This window comes from Fringilla coelebs (genome assembly GCF_963513975.1).
Source record: "Fringilla coelebs genome assembly, contig: SCAFFOLD_64, whole genome shotgun sequence".
NCBI lineage: Eukaryota > Metazoa > Chordata > Aves > Passeriformes > Fringillidae > Fringilla > Fringilla coelebs.
The window spans coordinates 879,071-903,396 of NW_028167209.1; the positions used below are offsets into that span (position 1 = coordinate 879,071).

Below are 24,326 nucleotides of genomic sequence, written 5' to 3' on the forward strand. Positions count from 1 at the left end.
GAGTTGAAAGGGACACACAGGATCATCCAAGGAATGTTTGCACACTTACAGAGACTCCAGAACTGTAACTTTGGGTGCTCAGTCTCTCTGCTGGGAGCCTCCCAAAAGACCCTCAGCCACTCCTCAGCCCATGGACAGCAGCAGCATCACCTTTGCATGGCCCAGCAGGGCTCTCCTGAGCTGTCCTTGCCCACCTGCACACAGAGCCTGCCCAAGCCAGGGCCCTGCACACAGGCAGGTTTCTGTAGGACTGGGGCCAGGGCCCACAGGGTGGGATGGGCTCTGTGAGTGCTGGCAGGGACAAGGCTCCTCTCAGGAGGGAATGTCCAGGCCCAGGGAGATGCTGGGGGAAGGAGAGGGGGCTGAAGAGAGCAGTGCTGGGGGCAGGAGGGCACTTTTGGTGTGTGGGAGGTGCTGGGCACAGCTGGGCACGGGAACACTGTCCTGAGTGCCCGGCTGTCTCTGCCCTGCCCTCTCAGGCACAGCACCACAACATCTTCTCTTGTTTCTGCACTGCCCTGATATTGTCACTGTTACCTGCTGCTCTCAGGGAGGCTCTGGCATTTGCAGCAGCTGAGACAGGAACTGCCCTTGGCATTCCTGCCAGGCAGGGGTGTGTCCATGGGAGTGGGGTGTCCAAGCTTCCCTGGCACCTGTGGGCCTGTGGGCAAAGCAATCCATGGGAAAGGGGAATGAGCTGAGCCCCCTCCCTGAGATCCCATCAAGGGCACAGCCAGGGATCTCCTTGCTGTGCCCTTCCAGGCTCTGAGCTGCCCTCCTGGGTGCAAATCTGTGCCAGAGCCTCTGGGGTTCCCTGAATGTCCCATGGGGAAGGCCAAGGCTGCCAGAGCTGAGGAAATGCTGTTGGGTTTGCCAAGGGAGCCATGAGAGTCCTTGGCACAAGAGGGTGCTGAGACCTTGCCCAGAGACCTTTGGAGATGGTGAGACATTCAGGGATCCCTCTGCTCTGGGCAGGGTCTGGTTTATCCCAGGGTGACCCAAGAGTGTGACTGTGCTCTGATTGCAGCCAAATGTGCAGAGCCAGGGCAGCTGGGGACAAGCCCATCCAGCCCCTCACCTTCCCTTTGCCTCTCCCATCTCTCAGTGGCAAACTCTGAGTGCAGCAGGAATGCTGGGGATTTCTGACCTCAGAGAGCCAGGAATGATCTGTGGGTAGGAAAACAGTGACTAAATGTACTTCTGCCATCTATTTCCTTTAGAACTGGGAGTGCAGATGCTACCAAGCCTGTCTGCAGTAGGAGTGATTCCCCTGACAAATCCTGAATATCCAGCCTTGTGCCTTTGCCCCATGGCCACAAACCCAGGGCAGTGGGGAAGGGATGGCTCCTTGTGAGTCCCCAAGCACAGACCTGGCTGCTCCTGGCACACTCAGCCACCACAACTGGAGCTCAGACAGGGACCTGAGTGAAGGTTTTCCCAGAGCAGGAACAAGGGTGGGTGAGCCCCAGCAGGACAGTCTAAAGGGAATGGCCCAGGTTTAGCTCAAAGCAGCCTCTGCTGACTTGTCACTGTCCTTTCTCCATGAACAGATCCCCATGGCCAGCCCCAGCAAATGTCCAACAGCAGCTCCATCAGCCACTTCCTCCTGCTGGCATTGGCAGACACACGGCAGCTGCAGCTCCTGCACTTCTGCCTCTTGCTGGGCATCTCCCTGGCTGCCCTCCTGGGCAACGGCCTCATCATCAGCGCCGTAGCCTGCAGCCACCACCTGCACAGGCCCATGTACTTCTTCCTGCTCAACCTGGCCCTCACTGACCTGGGCTCCATCTGCACCACTGTCCCCAAAGCCATGCATAATTCCCTCTGGGACACCAGGACCATCTCCTATGCTGGTTGCATTGCCCAAGTATTTTTTTTCGTTTTCTGCACCGCAACAGAGCTTTCCCTTTTGACCATCATGTGCTACGACCGCTACATGTCCATCTGCAAACCCCTGCACTACGGGACCCTCTTTGGCAGCAGAGCTTGTGCCCACATGGCAGCAGCTGCCTGGGCCACTGCCTTTCTCACTGCTGTCATGCACACGGCCAATACATTTTCCCTGCCCCTGTGCCATAGCAATGCCTTGGGCCAGTTTTTCTGGGAAATCCTACAGATCCTCAAGCTCTCCTGCTCCAAATTCTACCTCAGGGAACTTGGGCTTCTTACAATTAGTGTCTGTTTGGTATTTGGCTGTTTTGTGTTCATTGTTTTCTCCTATGTGCAGATCTTCAGGGCTGTGCTGAGAATCCCCTCTGAGCAGGGACAACACAAAGCCTTTTCCACCTGCCTCCCTCACCTGGTTGTTGTTTCTGTGTTTGTCAGCACTGTAGCAGTTGCCTATCTGAAGCCCCCCTCCATGTCCTCCCCATCCCTGGATCTGGCCCTGTCAGTTCTGTACTCAGTGGTGCCTCCAGCCCTGAACCCCCTCATCTACAGCCTGAGGAACCAGGAGCTCAAGGCTGCATTGTGGAGACTGAAGACTGGATTGTTTCAGAAACATTAAACTGCTGGCACATTTCTGCAAATCACTTGTAATAAAAATCATCTTTGCAACTTCTTGTTGCTTTCATTGTAGTTTTTATTTCCATTGTTTTAATTCTCTCACATTGTCTATGAAGAAATTTTCTTTTTCATGCCGTTTCACATTTTGTCTCTCTCCACTGTCCTTGTGGCCACAGACTGTGTCAATGAGGGGCTGCGCTCTCAGTGGCTTTAAGCAAACTGAAGGACGTCCCAGCAAAGTTTTCTGCAGAGATGCCTTTTTGTTGTCTTCTCTGGAGCTGCAGCAGCAATGTCTGTGTGCAGAGCTGGGAGCAGATCAGGGCTGGCACAGCAGCTGTGCCCAGGAGCAGCAGCACTTGGTGTTGCCAGTGCAGCTCCCGTGGCCCTGCCCCACTGCCCTGGTGGCCCTGGTTTTGCTGTAGGGCCTGAGTGCTCTTGGGGCCAGGCACAGTCCTGCAGTGCTGGGGCTGCAGCAGGGACAGGCCATGGGCACTGCTGGGGCAGCGCTGACACCTCAGGCCATGCCCTGGGGGCTCCAGACCCCTTGCCCAGGCTCTCTCAAGAACACGCCCAGGCCAATGCTCAGCTCAGAAAAGCCCTGAGAGCAGCCCCAGGGTGGCCGTGGGCAGGCTGGGGGCAAACAACATGGCTGGGACTCTGCAAGGGCCCTGGGGCAGAAGGAGGAAGGACCAGCAGAGGAAGGAGCAGCAGAGCAGGGGCTGATCCATCCCCAGTGCGATGGACAGCCCAGGACAGCATCCCAGAGCATCTTCATGGAGCTGCCAACAACATCCCCCTTGGCAGCCCTGGCCTCTCCCCCAGTTCACCCAGGTGCCCTATCCTTGCAGGCACAGACACGGCAGACCTGGCTCAGGAGCCCCTGTTTGCATTGCACAGAGCAGGGGGAGCAGCCCCACGCTGTTGATGTGGGCACATGAACCTGAGGGAGCACAAATGCCATCAGCCCTGGGGCCAGGCAGGGCTGGGGGACAGCAGGGAAACCACTCAGCTTTGTCCTGGCCTCTGCAGTCAGCCAGAAAGTTTGCTCCCATCAGCTGGGAGTTTCCTGTCCCACTGCAGACGCTGCTGCTCAGAGCCAGAGCTGCCTGGCAGCCACCCCCAAACTGCCCTGAGCATTTCCTTTGCTTCACCTTTGCTTTCCTTACTCTTCCTGCTACAGATTTCCTCCTATTGCCCACCCCTGTTCCCTGCCCTGCAAACAGCCCATCCCTGTTTGCCCTTTCCTCTCTGGCCCCACTCCCCATTGCAGTTCCTGACTTGGCACCATGGGAACGGCCCTTGGGCAGCAGGATCATCCTACAAGTGCTGCAGGAATTGTCTGCAGGCTCCTGCAGTGCCTCGTGCTGCTCCCCTGCCAGAGGCACCACAGGCCAGGGGGGCACATCTGGGCTGCTGTGTCTGGCTCTGGGGCTCCCTGTTCTGGGCAATGCAGAGGGGCTGCAGAGGCTCTGCAGGACTGACAGGATGGGCTTTGGGGCTGGCAGGAGAAGCTGAGGGACCTGGGCTGCTGCAGCTTCTCAAGAGGAGGCCCAGGGCTCATCCCGCCACTGCTCCAAGGGTGGTTTCAGAGAATCCCAGGATCAGCAAGGTTGGAAAAGGCCATGGAGATCCTCAAGTCCAACCTGTGCCCTGACACTGCCTTGTCCCCCCTGAGCCTCCCCTTCTCCAGGATAAACAACCCCAGCTCCCTCAGCCACTCTGAACAGGACTTGTGCTCCAGACCCCTCCCCAGCTTTGTTGCCCTTCTCTGGACACGCTCCAGCCCCTCCATGTCCTTCCTAAATTGGGGGGCCAGAACTGGACACAGCTCTCGAGGTGCTGCCCAGCCAGTGCTGAGCACAGGGGAAGAATCACTCCCCTGCCCCTCCTGGCCACACCATTCCTGATCCAGGCCAGGAGCCATTGGCCTTCTTGGCCACCTGGGCACACTGCTGGCTCATGTCCAGCCTGCTGTCCCTCAGTCCCTGCAGGTCCCTTTCTGCCTGGCTGCTGTCCAGCCACTCTGTCCCCAGTCTGTAGTGCTGCAGGGGTTGTTGTGGCCAAAGTGCAGGATCCAGCACTTGGACTTGTTAAACCTCACCTTGTTGGATTTGGGCCCTGGATCCAGCCTGTCCAGGGCCCTGTGCAGAGCCCTCCTACCCTCCGGCAGATCCACACTCACACCCAGCTTGGTGTCATCTGCAAATTTGGTGATTTTCTATTCTTTTTCACACATGTGATAATCATTTCCCCAAAATCATTAACATATTTCCCCTCCCCTTTACCCATGTCCTTCTGTCCTGGGGGTCTCTCTGGTGGTCCCTGGTGTTTGTGGACCCCAGTGTTCCAGTGGGCCTGGCTGAGCTGGCAGGACTCTGAGGCTGGTGAACTTCCAGTTCCCCTTCTCACACCATGGGAATTGTGTGGTTTCCATAGGCCTGGGGTTTGGAGAACAAGCTCCAGGTGTCAGCTCACCTGGTGGAGACAATGGATCATCGGGTAACATGAGGTCACAGACTGGGCTATGACATCACAGAGTGGGTTATGTGAGGTCATCGAGCAGCCATGGCATCATAGACTGCCTCTGTGACATCACAGAGAAGGCTGTGACATCTCAGGGCAGAGGTCTGACATCACAGTGCAGACTATGACATCACAGTCTGGTGTGACATCAGAGACCAGCTGTGAATGTCATTAGAGAATGGGCTGTGACATCACAGAGCAAGCTGTGACATCACAGTGCAGAGGTCTGAAATCACAGAGCAGACTATGACATCACAGTCTCTTCTGTGACATCAGACCAGCTCTGTGACATTAGAGAATGGGCTGTGACATCACAGAGCAGGCTGTGACATCACAGGGGGGCTGTGGGACATCTCAGCAGGGCTGTGTGAGGTCACTGTGTTGGTCACTCCACCCCAAATCCCCCTCACAGTTTCTCCCCACAAGTCCAAGGCTGTCCATGCCCAGTAAGGTCCCTTTCCCCCAGGATCCCCCCAGCCCACCTGGAGCCACAGCCTCCACCAAAGGATGTTCCACAGGATCCACCCCAGAACCTGACATGGGCACAAGGGGCTGGGCTGTGTGATCAGGACACCAAGGACATGGATTCTCCAGGTCACTGTGGCCTGGGTTGGGTTCCCCAGGGCAGGAAAGATGTCTGGCAGCTGGAGCGGGGTCTGGGAAGGGCCTGCAAGGTGGGGCTGGATGTCACTCTGGGTTTTTGAGATTTCTAGAAAAGCTTTCTGATATTGACATTTTTGTAAAGAACTTTCTTACACACTTTTCTGTAAACAACTTATAGTTTATATTCTTGTGAAAACAGACATTGTTGACAGACTGCTGGTTAAGCCAGTGTCTGTGGAGAGGTGGCACTGTCACCCTCCAATCTACTGTCACTTTTGTAAAACTATAAATTATGGAGTCAGAGAATAAACGCTCTCTTTTCTTTCTCACATAGAGAGCGGTGCGTGTGTGCGTTCTTTCGTGTCCTACAGCGACAGCTGGAGCCCTTGGGCTGTGAGCAGAGGCTGAGGGAGCTGGGCTTGTCCAGCCCAGAGCAGGGAAGGCTGAGGGGCTCCTCATCCCAGCCTGGCAGTGCCAGCGAGGAGGGGATGGAGAACACAGAGCCAGGCTCTTCACTGGGGAGCCTGGTGGGAGACAAAAGCCAATGGGTGGAAGGGGAAAGAGGGGAGAGCAGCCAGGACAGGAGGAGATGAAATGAGTCAGGCTGGTTTCAGCATTTCCTCAACATCAAAAGCAGCCTGACCTTCCTTCTCCATCCACCACTGACAGCTTTGCAAATCAGGAATTGTTGGAGCTGTTTTGCCTCCACTCAGGACGGGCATCCTGATACAAGAACTTAATTGTGTTCATATCTATTGCAAAACCATGTTTGTCTATAATTAATTTTAGTATGGAAATCATCTGTGGATGGTGCACTCATCAGATGCTGCTGGGACGTTGCACACGGCTCAGGGAAGAGCGTGATTGTTATCAAATTGTGTCCTGTTCAACCATGGTCTGTTGGCCATGAAGAGAAACTTTCTGTGCCTCTGAGTCCCACCAGTTCCTGACCCCCAAAGGACACAAACCTGATGAGTTGTGGTTCCCACTCCAGTGGTGGCACTTGGACCTCCCTCCATCCCCAGAGCAGAGCTCCCTTGTCCCAGAAAGTCCCTGGCAATGCAGGGATGAAGGAAACAGGACAGGCTGTGGGGATCAGGGGCAGGGCAGTCAGGGATTTGGGGTGGTTGTGAGCCCAGGGCAGGAGCCAGCCCTTGGTCTTGGTGAACCTCATCCCATTGTCCTGGGCCCACGGCTCCAGCCTGTCCAGATCCCTCTGCAGAGCTTCCTGCCTTCCAGCACAGCCACACTCTCACCCAGCTTGGACTCACCTGGGAACTGACTGAGAGTGCCCTCAATGGCCTTGTGCAGATGAGCAATAAAGAGATTGAACTGACCTGGCCCCAGTCCTGAGCCCTGGGGACAGCCCTGGATGTGACTCCATTCCTCAGCTGCTCTGAGTGCCAGGGGTTGGATGAGGGAAATGGTGGGGATGTGTTTCAGGAATGCAAAGGGCCAAGGCCTGAGCCCCAGCCCCTGGCCAGGCAGATCCTGTCCCTCCCTCCTTGCTCAGGGCTCTTCCCAGGATGGGCACTGGGATGTGGGGATGTGCAATGCCAAGGGCAGGACCGTGGGGTGGCCCCTGCCAGGCTGCTGAGCAGGGACAAGGAGGCAATGAGGCCCCAGGCCTGCAAGGGTCACCTGTCCCCTCGTGGCCCCAGGGCCAGCAGCCATGGCCAAAGTGCTGCAGGAGTTGGCTCTGTCAGGGCCTTGCAGCTGCTGCCCATCCCTGTGCCCTGTGCAGCCCAGGCTGTCCTACGGTGTCCCTGCCCCGGCCTCTGTCCCTGCAGGCTGTCGGCATCCCCCGGCTGCCCCACCTGGCTGGCCCCTTCCTTTGCTGACAGCTCTGCCTCCTGCCTGCCTCTGCCTGCCCACACAAAGCCTTGGCCTTGATACCAAAAGGGTTAATTCCATTTTTACCCTGCCTGTGCACTTTTAGCACAGGAACAAGGCATGCAGGGGCTGCTTCCCCAGGAAGGATGGTTGGAAGAGAAGAAGACATCTGGCTCAAGAATTCAGTGATAGAAAAAAGAGGACTGAAACTGGGAACTTGGGGTGGCTTTTATGGTAATGGGTAAATTGTAATAGACATTTAGCAACTCTAAATAAGCAACACACTGGTAGAATTACATGTCCACATCAGGTTAGGAGTTATCCCTCACTAGACCTCAGGCCTGAATAAATGATCCCCTCTTAAATAGCAAATTAGTGTTAAGGGGACTTACTCTGATATTTTGGAGATTTGGTGATGGCAGGGTGTGGTAGTCTGTCCAAAATTCCTCTGATTTGTCTCATTATTTTCTCCATGAAAAAGGTCAGAAACTGAGACCACTGAAAGATCCTGTTTGATTTCCGGGGTTGACGAAAGTCTGCCAAGCTTACAAGGCCGAGACGAAACTCCCAGCCTGCCAAGTGATTGTGCAAAGGAGCACCTTGGCCCGTTTTGCAACAACAAGCCTTGGAATTTCCCTACCTCTTAGCTTGGATGGACTCTTTTCTGGAATAACCTTTAGGTGGTCCCCAGAGATGACCCTTCATCTGTTCTGCAACCACTGTGACTGACTGATGGAGATGGGAGAAGCCTCTTCTCCAAAGACTGAGACATGAAACCCTCACATAAAGGAAACTCCTTTTCTTCCCAAGGATTGAGACTGAAACCTGGGGGGAACTGGCGGGGAGAACAGAACAGACTGTGATGTTTGCTTGCAGGTAGGGATTATTGGGACCATTGGACCAAGAAGGAAACTATTGCATTATTTCCCCCCCCCTCTTTCACAATCCTCCATAGGATAAAATCCCCCAGGTTAGCTAGTCCAATTCGAAGATCTTCCCCGCGCTTGGAACGACTCCTCGACTGATGGAACCTCGGCTGGACCCCAAAGGACCCCGTCACTTCCACGGGCGGTAGCTATAGCCTCCTCTTTTCTCTTTACCCCCCTACTTTTCCATATGCTTTCCCTGCTTTCCCTCTTTTCCCTCACACGCATTTTTGCTGTAATCATTCAATAAAGTACACTGTTTTGATTGTTACTGTAAACCCTCTTTGCCATGTTGGTATTTTGTACTGAGAAATCCTTTGGAAATGAATCATCATGAAATCTGTCAATAAGGACGGTTCGTGACATTAAATTGGCGTCACGGAAAGGATCCTGGTTGGCAGACTCCATCTGGACTCTGCCTCTGGGATTTCACCAAAGATCTCTCAGTGCAATAGGGGGGAAAATGTTTTTGTTGTATTTGTATGTATTTGAGACCGTTTGGGAGAGAAGGGGCTCCTGAAGAAACTAAGCAGTGCCTCCCAAACAGATCAGCTCCTTTGGCTATTCAGAGAAGTTAGTGAAGGGAAACATAGCATAAGGGTAGTGCAATTACACAAACTCACTGAATCTCCTCCACACAATGAGTGAATACTTAAATCCAAAGATAAAAACTGATTTTTATGCATTACTAGCTAGATACAATGCAAAACCATCACCTGGCAGAGAGAAATGGGCAGAAAACAATTGGTTTAATTTAGAAAACATCATAGACAGAGTATGCTCTCTGCAACATGAAACTAAGCTCAAGCTAGGCAGAAATAAAACTATCCTTTGCTCAGTTTTGGGAGCTTGCCTCACAGCAGCCATAGAAACTTGCTTTAAGTGAAGAAGTGGGGAAGATAGACTCCCTCCAAAACCTAGTTGAAATCTTGCAAAAACAATTAGATGAAGAAAGAAATAAAAATAAGTTATTACGGGCTGCCTTGAGAGAAGAACATGTTAAAAATTCACATAATGCTGATTACTCAAAAGAGGCAGAGGAGAAGGAAACTCCTCTCATTAATCAAAATTGCCCTCAAACAGAATTAGCTCTGATGAAAAATTGCGGGAAACACTGTTGTTACAATAGCATAAAACCTGTAATTAAAACAGAATGCAACTATATCAGTAATGAAGATCTTGACCCACACATAACCACTAAAGAAATCCCATACACTGCTACTGAATTAAAACTTGCAGAGCAGTACAGGCTTCTCCCCCACAAATCCGAAACAGAATACGTGTGTCAAGTGTCTCTCACTGGGGGAGATCAGATTCTTTTGTCAGAACAAGAAGCCGGTAGGTGCTGGGGACATGGGGTGTTCTTAGCAACGGGAGACAGACGTATCCCATGGTCCCTAAATCAGCACACAGCTTATTGGGCAGAGGGGCTCAACCCCTTGGAAAGGAGAGACCCTTTGGTCGGTACCCCCGACCATCTCCAGGAAAACATTCACAAAGCCTGCAAATGATCCATGAAAAGAAATTAATTCCTAGTTTTGAGTCACCAATGCAGTCACCTGTAAAGCCTGAAATTATGACCTCTTTAATTCAAGGGCTTCCAGGAACACTTAAACCTGCAGAAATTTTCCCTCAAAAGACCATAGTAGCTGTGTCACCTATAGAAAGACCAGAGAAACTTCTTAGTAACCAGAATGACCCATTTGTTCCCCTTTATGGCTTGCTGGGAAAAGAGATAAAATGGGATTGGACGTCTTCCCAGAAGGAAGCATTGCAATTGCTGATTTTTGAAGTAACAGCTCACCAAGCACTGGACCCTATACATGCTACAGATCCCTTTCAGGTGGAGTGGAAGTTTGCCTCCTCACAGCTATCTGTTCATATATGGCAGCGGGGTCCTGAGGGTCTGACAAAGCCTGTTGGTTTTTATTCCCGTGGTTTCAAAGATACTGAGAAAAGGTACTCTACCTGGGAAGGGGGGTTGTTTGTGGTTGGCTTGGCTCTCAGGGAGGTGGAGGAGAACCTGGTGATCCAAGAAACTGAGAGCTTGGGGAGCAGCCAAAATAAACTTGCCTCTGTGATTAAAGCAACCCCTCCTCTCTCCCCCACTTCTGCTAACAGAGAGGGAGAAGGCAGTGCTCAGGCTGAGGAACTGTTAACTGTTGGGAGTATTTTCCAACTTGAGGGACAGAGTTATTTTCTTGTTTGCATTAACACTGAGTCCTATGCTATGTTTATATTTGAGTTGGTCCAGGCTGATGCATTTAAAAGAGCTACCAGAGATAATACTGTTAAAGCAATGCAAGGTTGGTTTGGAATTTTCCTAAAACCACAGGAAATTCAATCTGATAATGTTTCTGACTTTACTGTCAAAGGTGTGCAGGATTGGGCAAAAAGTGAAAAGATTAAATGGACTCCTCACACCTCTTACTATAGATGGGAGGTAAATGGGTGTCCCAAAATCACTGCTTTTTGCCCAACAGCTCCAAGCACAATTCCTTCACTACAGGGACCGGATGATTTCAAGAACCCAGCACATTACCCTGGACAACGTGGTTTTGATGGACCCCCCCCTACTGTAGGGGAAGTACCACTGGTGTTCAAAACCTCTCTGACAATTCCATCCTTCTAACATTTTCTGCCTCTTCGTGGCAGAGTCTGTTGTGTTTACTTTTACAGAAGAACTCCGAGGGACATGAAGACCTGATAAACCATGACAACACCAGCTCTGGACAACAAAAATAATGTTTTCCCTTCCCTTTTATGGTAACACCAGGTGATGATATTACACATAGCATGTAAATTAATTGAACTTAAATATATTGGCTGTCACAACTAGAGATTTGACCAAATTACAGCAACCACTGCAGTCGTTTTTATTGGCTTTAAGAATCAGTGGTTGCTATCAAACATTTTGCCAAATTAGGAGAAAGTAAATGTAAATGATTACAAATTGGTAATTGATGCACTTGGTGCTACACAAAACAACGTTTCATTGGCTCTCAGCTGTATCCAAGCACAATTGTAGATGTAGTCATTTGCTGCCTCAATTATAAGAGAAGGTGAAGAAGGCACTTTTCCCACTGAAATTCAAAAAATAATCTGGGACAGTGCCACTGACTTTGGAAGAGAATTCCAATCCTGGTGGAACCTGGTGAATTTTACCTATGACCCCATTTCAAATACAGCCACTGCTTTTGTGGTAACCATACGCAATGCCTCTGGACATTTGGTTTTTCCTGTTATTGAATTAGGGCTGAACCACAGCGGAGCTGTTCTCTATCCTTCTGAGCATAGAGAATGGGCCCGCTGCATTGGGGAAAAATGGCAAACTGTGAATTTGGAATCTTGTATTGTTTGGGAACAACAAAAGGTTCATCTGTGAAAGCAATGCAATCATAGCTCAAGACATTTGTTTAGACACTGAGCAAAATATCTGCCACTTTGAAATTCATCCTAATGAAGCTTCTGAAACAGTCCTGATATACATAGGCAATAGATGTGCATGCTTTAGAACTGCTTGTGATTTTGTATTTGTAGAAGATGTAATAGTAAATGCTAAAAATCATTCAAATTTTTGTGCTTGTAACTTTACTAAGATCATAAGATGTGATTTCTCTTATGAAGCTCCAGTCACCTCTCATTACCTATTGCAATCTAACTACACATTGATTCACAAGCTGATGCCTACTCCCATTGGGATGAACCTCACTTTGGTGAGACAACTGCTGCTCCATCAAGACCTGGTTGAGATCCTGGAGAAGATTAAGAGAAATGGACAAAAAACCCTGGTGACTGTTCATCACAACGTGACACAGATACACCGTGTCATGGAAAGAGTGAAGAAAGATGCCGAGCACAGTGGTTCTATTCATCATGAATTTGAGGATGATGAAACGGCTAACTAGATTGACCTCCATATTCAATGCACACAACTTAGCTGATATCCTCTACACTGTGGATACCCCCAAGGCATTTGACACAAAGCAATTATAAATTGAGTACATGTGTTTCAGAATAATCCTTGATTTTTAACTTATAATCTAGTAGAAATCATTTATAATTTTTAGCAGATTGTATCAAGAAATTTTTTAAAATTAATATTTGTATTATGATTTGTTTATCGCTTTTGCTTTGAATATTCGTGATTTGTATTAACCATTTGAAAATTGTCAGATGAAATTGATATCATTTTGATTAATTACCCATTTGAAAATCATTATAAAAAAAATGATGCTGTTGTGATTGATATTAGTTTGAAAGATTAATTTAAAATTGATATTTGTTTATGATTTTGTTTATTGTTTTTACTTTAATTATTTATTATTTGTTTTGATTATTTGAGAAATAATATTGTTTGAAACATTACTAATTATATTTGCAACAATGTTGTTTGAATCAACACTAATTATATTTGTACAATTGTTTCCCTTCTTTTTCTCTCTCTATTTTTCCTTTTTCCTCCTTTTCCTTTCTCTCTCTTCCCCCGTCTCCATTTTCCGAGGCATGCTACCTACGAGTGAGGCCTGAAAACAAACTACAGAGAATTTCCAGAAACCTGAATGAAGAAAACCATGAGCCACTGGGTCGTGTGATAGTCTGTCCGAAATTTCTCTCATTTGTCTCATTATTTTCTCCATGAAAAAGGACAGAAACTGAGACCACTGAAAGATCCTGTTTGATACCCGGGTTTGACGAAAGTCTGCCAAGCATACAAGGCCGAGATGTAACTCCCACCCTGCCAAGTAATTGTGCAAAGGAGCACCTTGACCCGTTTTGCAACAACAAGCCTTGGAATTTCCCTACCTCCCAGCTTGGATGGACTCCTTTCTGGAATAACCTTTAGGTGGTCCCCACAGAAGACCCTTCATCTGTTCTGCAACCACTGTGACTGACTGACTGAGATGGGAGAAGCCTCTTCTCCAAGGACTGAGACATGAAACCCTCACATAGAGAAAACTCCTTTTCTTCCCAAGGATTGAGACTGAAACCTGGGGGGAACTGGCGGGGGGAACAGAACAGACTGTGATGTTTGCTTGTGGGTAGGGATTATTGGGACCATTGGACCAAGAAGACAATGGCTTCTGCCCACAGCTGATTTGAAACTATTGCATTATTACCCCCCCCCCCTCCCTTTCACAATCCTCCATAGGATAAAAACGCCCAGGTTAGCCAGTCCAATTCGAAGATCTTCCCCGTGCTTGGAACGACTCCTCGACTGACGGAACCTCGGCTGGACCCCGAAGGACCCCGTCACTTCCGCGGGCGGTAGCTATAGCCTCCTCTTTTCTCTTTACCCCCCTACTTTTCCATATGCTTTCCCCGCTTTCCCTCTTTTACCTCACACGCATTTTTGCTGTAATCATTCAATAAAGTACACTGTTTTGATTGTTACTGCAAACCCTCTTTTCCGTCTTGGTATTTTGTACTGAGAAATCCTTTGGAAACGAACCATCACTAAACCCGTCAATAAGGACGGTTCGTGACAGGGCTGCTGATGGCCTCTGACACCCAATTCCTCAGGGCTTCCCACCCGCCTGTGTTCCTAGCCACTCCTGTCCCCTTGGAGCCTCCTGCCCCCCACTCTCTCCCACAGGGCCCTCGTGCCTTCCCACCGCCTTGTCCCGTCAGGGCCTGCGCAGCACCTCATCCCTTCACGGCCTCCCGCTGCCCCTCAGGCTCCCCTCAGGGTCTCCCCCAGCCCAACCAACCTGCCCGGCAGCGGCGCAGCCCCGAGGGAGCTCCAGAGGAGCCGGATCAAGAGGCACCTCAGAGCCCTCAGCAATGCAGCCAGCAACTGCATGCCTGGGCAGCTTGCTTGGCACAAGGACCCGTTTTCCCTTTCTTTCCCACTGCCCTGCCGACACTGGGCACCAAAGAAAGCTCCTGGGAGTCTGGGTATTAGAACACATTCTATATTTGTGGCCTAAATTACAACTAAAAAGAAGGAAAAAAACAAATCTGAAAGAAAAGAAAAATCCCCCCTGGCTCAGATGGCCCTAGCAGAGAGCCTCTCAAATCAGCGTTCCTCAGAGCTCCAGCAGCACAGCCAGTGGTGGCCCCAGACACAAGGCCGTTTCTTGCGTGCCCTGAGAAAGCGATCTTGCAGCTTCTGCAGGATGGAGCCTGGAGCTCTCTCCATAGCCCGGAGGACAAAGGCTGTTTCAAGAGCCAGGCTTCTGGTGCAAGGGCTGGTGTGCTCTGCCTTGTCTTCAAGGACTGCAAGAGAGGGGAACAGAGCCACGGTCAGATCCCAGATCTGCAGGGACCCGAGGAGACCCCCCCCCATGCCAGGGTCATGCCGGCCGGCTCTGGCCATGGCCAGGAGGGAGCAGGGAGCAAGGGGATCAGCCCGAAGCTGCCGGACACTATTGCCCCACGTGGGCCTGAAATCGGCACGTGTGCTCCGGCCACGCCAGCCCTGCTCCGCACAGGGAGCAGAGCCCTCGGCAGCAGCGGGGCAAGGATTGCAGCTCCCCCCGGCAGCGGGGGCCGGCAGCCCTGTGCCCCCACTCACCCTGACAGATGTGCCGGAGCTCTCGCTTGTGGCCCCTGAGGTGCTGCCCGGCCATCCCTGAGAACACAGAGCCTGTCACGGCGCCAGAGGCACAGCTCCCTGCCAGCGGCGCTGCCAGCCCTGGGGCCACACGGCCTCCTGGCCCCGGCAGGGCTCGGGCCGGGCCCTTGCCGCTCGCTGCCGCCCCAGGGCACGGCTGTCAGAGGGCGGCAGCAGCGCCCAGGGCAGGCGGGGCTCCCCAGGGAAGGGCACGGATGGCACCAGGGCCGGGGCAGTGGCTGGGGCTGGGGCCGAGCTGCGGCGGGCCAAGGTGGGGAAGGGAAGGGAAGGGAAGGGAAGGGAAGGGAAGGGAAGGGAAGGGAAGGGAAGGGAAGGGAAGGGAAGGGAAGGGAAGGGAAGGGAAGGGAAGGGAAGGGAAGGGAAGGGAAGGGAAGGGAAGGGAAGGGAAGGGAAGGGAAGGGAAGGGAAGGGAAGGGAAGGGAAGGGAAGGGAAGGGAAGGGAAGGGAAGGGAAGGGAAGGGAAGGGAAGGGAAGGGAAGGGAAGGGAAGGGAAGGGAAGGGAAGGGAAGGGAAGGGAAGGGAAGGGAAGGGAAGGGAAGGGAAGGGAAGGGAAGGGAAGGGAAGGGAAGGGAAGGGAAGGGAAGGGAAGGGAAGGGAAGGTCAGCCCAGGCTGGTGGCTCACCGATGAACCTGATGGCCGCCTGTCGCAGGGACTCCTGTGGGCTCTCCAGGTACTGCAGGGCATGGCGCACGTGCTCGGCCGCTCGGCTCCTGTCCTCGGCCAGCTGCGGAGAGCGCCAGGAGGGTGCACTTGGTGCAGGCTCTGCCCCTCGGCCGGGCGCTCCGTGCGGCCAGCACTGGTCTCCCCTGCCCACAGAGCTCTGTCCGGCGGCCAGCAGCCGCTGGCGCCGGGCTCTGGAGGGGGCAGCGGGCCGGCTGCTACCCGGGGAGCCGCCCTGCAGCCCAGCTGGGCCGGGCTCCATCGGCACCCGGCTCAGGGCCGCAGGAGCCTGGAGCAGAGCCCACACGACCCAGGGAAGGCAGCGGCGTGTGGGGCACACGCTGGCGGCCCTGGCTGCAGCCCTGGGCAGGGGCGCAGCTGCCCGCCGCACACACTGAGCAGTGCGCTCAGGGGGCTTCTCCAGCCTGAGGCTGGGGCTTGCGGGCCGTCCTTACCAGGCCCTCGCCGAACCTCCAGGTCTGATCCAGCCGCAGCATGTGTTGGAGATCCCTCCTGCACAGGAATGTGGCTGAACAATGCAGCGTTTCCCGCGAGGCCTGGAGAGCAGCAGAGACACAGAGATGGCACCACAGCCCAGGGCACAGGACCTGCACAGGCCCCTGTGCCAAGGCCAGGAGGAGGCTGCAGCCCGCCAGGCGCCAGAGCAGGAAGCAGCCCAGCCCCCTGACAGGGGGCCAGCAGCAGCCGCTGAGTCCTCACCTCTGCCACACGCTGGTTCTCGTCGTGGCAGTGGAAGGAGAGAGGGAGCAGGCTCTGGCGCACGTGTGACTTCAGGGCCTTTCTTTCTCCTTCTGGTAAAAGATGCAGCATCTCTCGGAAGACGAACATGGAGCACAACTGCACCTGGCTATCATCCTGTATGAAGGGAAGGAAGAAAGACCTCAGCATTGGCTGCCTCACGCCCACCTGGGCACAGGCCTGAAAATGCACAGGGCACAAAGTGTGCGGGCAGCAGCAGGTGGCCGTGGCTGGAGACACAGAGCCTTACGTTGTCAAAGAGCGGCAGGAGCGCCTCAGCCAGCTGCAGGGCCAGGGGGCTGGCTATCGGGGCACCACTGCACAGGAACAAACCGCTGAGGAGGACCATGGTCATCCTGAGCATGTCGCTGTCATTTTCCTGCAGGAGCTCCACGAGCCTTTCATGCAGGCTCCACATTCTTACAGCCTGCTTGGAAGACGTGTGTGTGAAATGCCACCCTGCTGCCACAGGGCCCAGAGGCCAAAGGCCTGTGCCAGAGCACTGGGGCAGCTGGAGCAGGAGGCAGGAGAGCTGGGAGCAGCTGCCTCAGCGCCCAAAGGCCAGCCAAGCCCAAGCCACTGCCTTCCCCAGCCCCACACTGGCAGCATGGCTCCAGCCGCTGCCCTCTTCTCACCGAGACACTGGTGCCGAGCACCAGGAGGCCTCTGAGTGCCAAACGACGCATCTCTCTGCCCTCGCTCTGCAGGTGCTTGGACATGAGCTCCAGGACGCTGTCACGGCATTCACTCAAGTCCAGGCACGCCAGGATCTGAAAGGCACAAGGCCGGTGATGGGGGAGCCGGCCGGCAGGAGCCTGGAACCGCACAGGGCCGGGCCCAGGCAGCAGCACAGGGCGTGGGCACCGTCCTGGGCAGCTGCAGCCACGAGAGGGCCGAGAGCCGGGAGGCAGCTCAGCGAGGCAGCGCCAGCCTTCAGACTCACCTCCACAAGGAACACCATGGCGGCCAAATCCTGGGATGGAGTGTCCTTGCTGAGCAGCCCGAGCAGGTAGAATGCAATCGTGGAACACAGGGCTTCGGATGCACGGTGCATTTCTCTGGCAGGGGCAAATTGCAAGCAAAACCCTGAGCCAACCTGTCCCAGGACTGACTCACAGAGGTCTGGCCTTTCTCCACTACCCGGCAAGGGGGGCCGGGCCCTCTGGGAGGTGGCTGCTCTTGGGCAAACTCCTCTCCCAGCCTTTTGCAGTCTCCTTGGCCGCCCCTTGGTGACAAGGCCCTCTGGCCCACAACCACGGGCACTGTGTGGGGCACCCCAGGCACAGGGCACAGATGCTGGGGCAGTTGGGGAGCAGGGGGTCTCACCTGGCCAGCATGCCCACAGCACAGTGGTGGGTGTCAGCACAGAGCAGCGTGTCCCAGCCACGCTTGACTTCCATTGCCACCACCACATCTTCATAGTGCAGTCGGCAGAGCAGGGCCTTCAGGGTCTGCTCTGCAAAGCTGTGTGCAGAGGAAAGCCCAGGTGACGCTGGGAGCACTGGCTCCTGCCCTGGGCACATGGCAGGGACAGGAGGACTGGCATGGAGCACCTGTTGGGGTCGGTGGCAAGGCCGTGTTGCTGCTGGCATCCCGTCCAGAAGGTATCGACCGCCTCTGGCATATCCAACGCGCTGAAGAGCACTTGGAACAGCAGATGCACAAAGAGGCGGGGGAAATACACGGTCACCACATGTGGGACACAGGGCATCTGGAGGATCTTCCATATCACCACAGTTGCCTGCAAAGGACAGAGCAGCCCGAGCTCAGTGCCGAGGTGTCCGTGTGGCAGGGCCCGAACGTGGCAGGGAGAGGCCAGCAGAGACACAGGGGGAGCACCGGGCCTGGTGGCTCTGAAGTTGCCCCTAGGCCAGGTTTCAGCCCAGTGCCTGGGGCAGGGAGACCCCATGGGGAAGGGAGGATGGAGACTTGACGGAGAGGTGAGCTTGGGGTGAGCAAAGGCCGGTTGCAAAAACTCACAGCCAGGGCGAGGGCAGGCGTGTGGTCCCCATCGGAGGTGCACATGCTGTGCTCTGGCCAGCTGCTGAGCACGTCAAGAAGCACGAGCATGGCCAGCTCTGCAGTCCTGCACGAGCACATGATGTTCTTCCACATGGTGGTAGCAGCTCTGTGGGGTCAGAGCTCTGTCTCAGGGGGGTCTGGGACACAGCACCATGGCCTGGGCGGCAGCAAGGGGCTGAGCTGACTGCCAGCCCTGCCTCTGCCCACTGCCCCTCAGCACACAGGCAGCCCAGCCCAGGGGGGACTGGCCCCTGAGGGGCAGGGAGGAAGCGTGGCAGCGCTCTGGGGGCTGACATGCCAGGTCTGGCAAAGGAAGAGCCAGAGGGCCCTGGAATTCTCTGTCTGTCAGACACATGCAACAGGCTGTACAGGGTGATGGGCTGCTGAGCCCTGAGCCTTGTGGGCACGTGGGCCCTGTACCTGTCACACGATGGGGCCACACGCAGGAGAGCCATCACCACATCAGTGGGCTGTGTCTCTGCCAGATCCAGAAGGGGCCTGTACAGGTTGTACTCAGGAAACTCGTTGGCCGTGAGCCACTGGTGGATGTACCTCACCATGGCGGGCACCTGGGGAAGGCAGGGGAGACTTGGAAAGCTGCCAGAGGGAGTCATGTGCCCAGCTGCCGCAGAAAAGTACTTCCCTTGCCACCACTGCCATGGCCACAAGGCTTACAGTGAGCAGCAGGCGTGGCCTGGGAGGCCCAGCAATTGCTGGGAGGATGGAAGCCAGGCCACAGGCTGCTTACTTGTTTTGGACTGGAGGGACCCTCTTCCACAAGCATATCCAGCAGGGCAGCACTGGTCTTGGTTTTGAAGATGGGAGGGTACGCTCTGACCACCGTGCCCATGACGCTGGTCTCTTCCTCCCGAAGCCTCTTCAGGAATTGGCCAACCATCTGTAGCAGAAGGGCAAGAAGCGAGGGATGTTGCATGGAGTGCTCCGAGCACGGTGCTGGGCTGAGCAGTGACAACAGGCCCAGCCTGGCTGGGCATGGCTGCAGGTACCTGCGCTGTTCTGCGGAAGAGGCCGCGGGTGCGTTCCTGCTCTTGTGTGCGCTCCACGGCTGGCCCTGGCAAAGAGAGAGGGCAGCCAGAGCTGAGGGGCTGCGGGAGAGGCTGGAGAACACAGCCCAGCCCTGCACTCCCCAGGCAGGGAGAGCCCCACGACGCCCCAGGGCATGGAGCATGGCTGTGGAGCATCTGCCCCAGCCCCTGTTCTGTCCTGTCCATGGGCCTGTCCCCATGGGATGGGATGGGATGGGATGGGATGGGATGGGATGGGATGGGATGGGATGGGATGGGATGGGATGGGATGGGATGGGATGGGATGGGATGGGATGGGACGGGATGGGACGGGATGGGACGAAGCTGGCTGCAGGCACCAGCCCTGCAGTCCAGCTCTGCCACTCACCCCTCTGGAGTAACTGCAACTGTTCCACCTCTTCAGGCTGCTGTGCTAGAGCTGTTCCAGGACCTTCTTTCTCCTCCTTCCCCCAGGCCAGCTTGGGCACGCTGGCAGGTCTCTGCTCTATGTCACTGCCTGGAATCATGGCTGCTTGCAGGAGATGATGGCTCAGAAAAAAGTCTGAGTCAGCAAGTGCTGCAGTTGTGCCTTGAAGGCACCTGCAAGAGTAAAGTCTTGGCAAGGTTACAGGACAGCAAGTCCTGCACTCTGGTCTCGAGGGCTCCAGCCACAAGGACAGGAGACTCCTTGTCAAGGACCGTGGTCAGTGAATGCCACGCTCTGCCCTCAAGGCCACCTGCAGAAGAGAAGCCTCGGGAAGGCCAAAGGTCACCAAGTCCTGTGGACTGGCCACGAGGTCACCTGCAGGAGTAACGCCTCGGGAAAGCTCCGGGTCAGCAAGGAACGAGTGCGTTGCGCTCTGTCCCAGCCTGTCCCGTCGCCTGCACTGAGCACTGTGGTGTGGCCATGGCACTGCCAACACCTATGTCACTGCATGTCACAAAGGGCCCTTTGACACGTAGTCCCATCCCATGCCACGGTGACCATGCTGCGCAGCGTCACAAAGGGCCCTTGGAAACTCTGCAACCTGCCCTGGGGCCACCCCCAGCCCCTCCAAAGTGGCCCAGCTTGGAAGGAATGCCTTGCCCCAAGTGTCTCAGACAGCCCGACAGGATCTTTAGGAATGGCTCAAACCATGAGCAAACGCTGCCCTGCTCTGCAGGCTCACGCTCCCCCGTGGCTGCCGATGCGGCCGCAGTGGGAAGGGCACGGGGCCTTCCACAGAAGCTGGCACGGCCTCCTCGGGACACGTCCCACATGGTGGCCACGTTCAGCGCGGCCGTGTGACAGAGACGAGGAACGTGCGGGCCAGGGCACCAATGCTGCTCTGGGCCCTGGGGCTCGTGGAGCACTGACATCAGCCCGTGTGGCAAAGTCCCTGCAGAAGCAGAGTCTCCCCAAGCCCTTGTGCAGCACAGGTGCCCATCTCCTGCCCCAAAGACCTGTGCCTCCAGAGGGCTTCTCTGCCAGAGGGCTTCTCTGCCAGAGGGCAGCCAAAGCCGACCTGCACTGGGGGCTGTCCTGCATCCTACAGGGGCTCTTGCTAGGAGCACCTGGAGCAGCTGGTGGCAACATTTGGTATGTGCCAGATGATGTTGCTCCTTCCTGGAATGATTTTTTCAAGGAAAGGATTAGCAGTAGCACAGAAACACCCACAGCTACTGAATTGCACATGACAAAGAGACTCCATCAAAACACTTGTTTCCTTGTGCTTTTTGGTCTTTCTTGCTATGTGCAAGAAAAAGAATTGGCCCAGCCTCTGCTATTCAACTGTCCACTTACTGTGTGTCTTCCTGTGGCAGCTCACGTGCAAACACAACTGGCTGCCTGCTGAGCACGGCCATGGACGGCCACAAACAGGGAAGTCCCTGGTGAACATAAGGGCAGGCACCTGGGGAAGTGCAGAGAATAGGGATAACTTGGAAGCAGCCCTGTCCTGCTCTTTTCTGCTCGCAGATGCACACAGGACAGACTTGTTGCCTACAGGTTCACCAGACTTGATCCAGGAACAATGGAAGCCCATGCATTGGTAGGGAATGGGTTCCAGCAAGAGCAAAGCAAGATCTTCTAGAAGCAAAGCCTGAGATTGTGAAGCGAGCCATGTCGTCAGCAGATACCAAAGTGCTTTCCTCCACGCCTGAATGTTGGCCGCAAGTGCTTGCCTTTCTTCAGCGCCAGCTGCTGCTTCCTTTGTTCCAAGCCAGTCCACGATTTAGGTTGGAAGCTCATGCACGTGTTTTTAAGGTGCCTGCACGGAGGAGAGGGACAGCAGCTGCAGCACAGGGCTCGTGCTGCCTGTCACAATGGCACCAATGCTGCTGCCTGGGGATGTCTGCCAGCGGAAGGCGAGTCTGCCCTCAAGCACGGCCATTGAAGTCAGTCAGGGGCACAGGCTGCAGCTGCAGCTGCCAAGCATTGCTGTGAGGCTGGCCAGCCAAGAGAAAGCCATTGTGGCCAAGTGTGCTGAAGCCTTTTGCTAAATCACATGCAACGGTGCCCACAGTATCGCCCCCTTTGGAATGGCGGCTGGTGCAGACGCCTCCTGGAGCAGGGTTCGGGGTGCTGCTGTTCCTGTGTGTGGTCTGGGGCTGTTTCTGGGGTGTCAGGAGCCGCTTTGGCAGCAGCAATTCAGCAGCTCTGCCTGGAGGAGAAATGGCTGCAGGCAGAAGCTCTGCGGGCCCAGAGCTCTGTGTCAGCAGGGCCTCATCCTCAGCACCGTGGCCTGGGCAGCTGCAGGGGCCCGGGCTGGCCGCCAGCCCTGCTCTGCCCACTGCCCTGGCAGCACCCAGGGACCGTGCCCCAGCAGGGCCCCCTTGCCCTCCTTGACCTCAGCCAGCCCAGCTTGGCCACCTCGGGGCTGTCCCCACCCTCCTGCTGAGGCCCGGCCTCCAGGGCTTCTGCCCCGGGCCTGGGAGCCTCTCTTGGGCAGCGCTAGAGCAGCCGCCTGTCAGGGACAAGGCAGCAACCTGGGGGCTGCTTATGGCCTCTGACACCCAATTCCTCAGGGCTTCCTGTGTTCTGTTTTGCAGAGAAAAAACAAAAACTTTACAGCTTTGTTAAAGTTGTAAAGCCGGTTTTATTTTACACCGCTGGACACATGTGGGAATTGTTCCTCTAAAATTACATTACATTACTTCTGGGAGCTTCAGGTCTCTTTTTATGGTTCTCTCAAATACATATGCATACAATTTCACAATAGGTTCATACATATTCATTCTACTGATTTCATGTGACACTTGCTACTAATTCTTCAGAAGGAACTCTTGGGTCAGGTTGCCTTGCCCTGTCTGCTTCTCTCCTCTCTCTATATCTCTTGTCCTTTGGCTGAAGCAGTCTCTCTAAGCACAGACCTTTCAAGAGAACAGGCAGTCAGACTAAACAGCAAGCTACAGACTTAATTCAAAGATGTACGTTTCACTTAAATCAAAATGGATTTCTCTCCTGGAAAATTTTTACTCTGTCTCATTTCCCCCCTTTCCTAGAACATAAGTCAATTCTTTGACTTAATGCAAACTCTTACCACAATGTGTCTCTCAATGCTTTACCACGTACATTTGATAAAGAGGTTAACACAGCTATACGCTGTAGTAGTCTCTAATTTCAAATTAACAATAAAAGGATAACTTTAAACTTACTTTAACTAATATAACATCGCTGTTATCAATTTTTGCAGCAGCACAAGCAGTTCTCAGGTGCGCACAGCCTTTACCAGTATATATGAGCACAGTTTTCTGATCAGAGACTGGATGAATTTTGAAGTGGCAAATACTCTGTTTACTGTCCAGACACACATCTTGGGCATTAATAGTACTGCTTTCACAAATGAATCTCAGCTGTTCTCTAGTAATGCAGGACTCTAAGCTTACTGTTTGCTACTTTTCATTCATTTTTCGTGCTTACACTCCATGTTCTGAAGGGTAGAGCACTGCTTTTTCATTATTTAATCTTAGTGCAATGATGGGATGGATAACATAAACAGTGCTATTACATATGGTAAGTACAAAGGCAGTGGCTACATTAGAAGCAGAATTATAGGTGAAATTTACTGTAGTCCACCAGGATTGAAACTTTTTTTCAAAATCAATTGCATTATCTTAGACAACTTTCCGAATTTCAGCTGGAAAATTACTTTCACCCCCTTCCCGTATGATCAGAGCTGCTGTTGCCTGCATCTGCAACTGTGCTTGTATACAACTGAAAGCTAAAGACACATTATCACATTATCTTGAACTGTACTAAGTGCTCCTACTATTAACTTATGGTCTTGGTCCTTGGCCTTTTCTTACTTTGGCAGTACTTTGGAAATCTGCCACTGGCTAGTTCTTAATGCTAATAGAGATTACTGTAAAGGCTGCTTCAATTTTGTTAGGCTGCTTGCTGCAGTGGCCAACTTATTAACCAGTATTTCTGAATCAGTTCTATTTAAAACTCTCAATCTTGTCTCTAATATCTCAGTTAGATCCTTATTCTGCTCCTTGTGTATACCAGTCTTTGCAACAACGTTGTCTAGGCATTAAAGGATGTTCATAGGAAAGAGGAGCAGGCTGGTTGGATTTTTGAGATGTTAATTTGCATTAGTAACTCTTTTGAAGTGTCTACAATTCTTGTTCTTGCCACTCTTGCTCTTCATATACTTGATCTCCATGGATCACTACCGTGGACAGGTTTAAATCTTTTATCTCAGGAAGTTCTCCCATGGATCCAGTACACTGATTAAAAGCCAGGGACCAAGGCCATTCAGCATCACTTTGAATAGAGGTGCTCTCTAATTTTAAGACTTCAATTATAATTATATACAAAACAATTCTGTAAGTGAGAGTATGAACAACCCCCGACCGCAACATACTCATTTTGCTTGAGTAAGTTTTAGCCTCAGTTCATGGTCTCCTGG

General features: G+C 53.4%; 1 protein-coding gene across 1 annotated transcript; it reads left to right on the forward strand.

Annotated features, from left to right (window-relative positions):
- Positions 1-1,573: 1,573 nt before the first annotated feature.
- On the forward strand, positions 1,574-2,506 carry LOC311166171 (olfactory receptor 14A16-like; the record flags this gene model as incomplete). Its single annotated transcript, XM_084227640.1, has 1 exon — positions 1,574-2,506. The coding sequence occupies one exon, from the start codon at positions 1,574-1,576 to the stop codon at positions 2,504-2,506; it is 933 nt and encodes a 310-aa protein (XP_084083766.1).
- Positions 2,507-24,326: the final 21,820 nt, after the last annotated feature.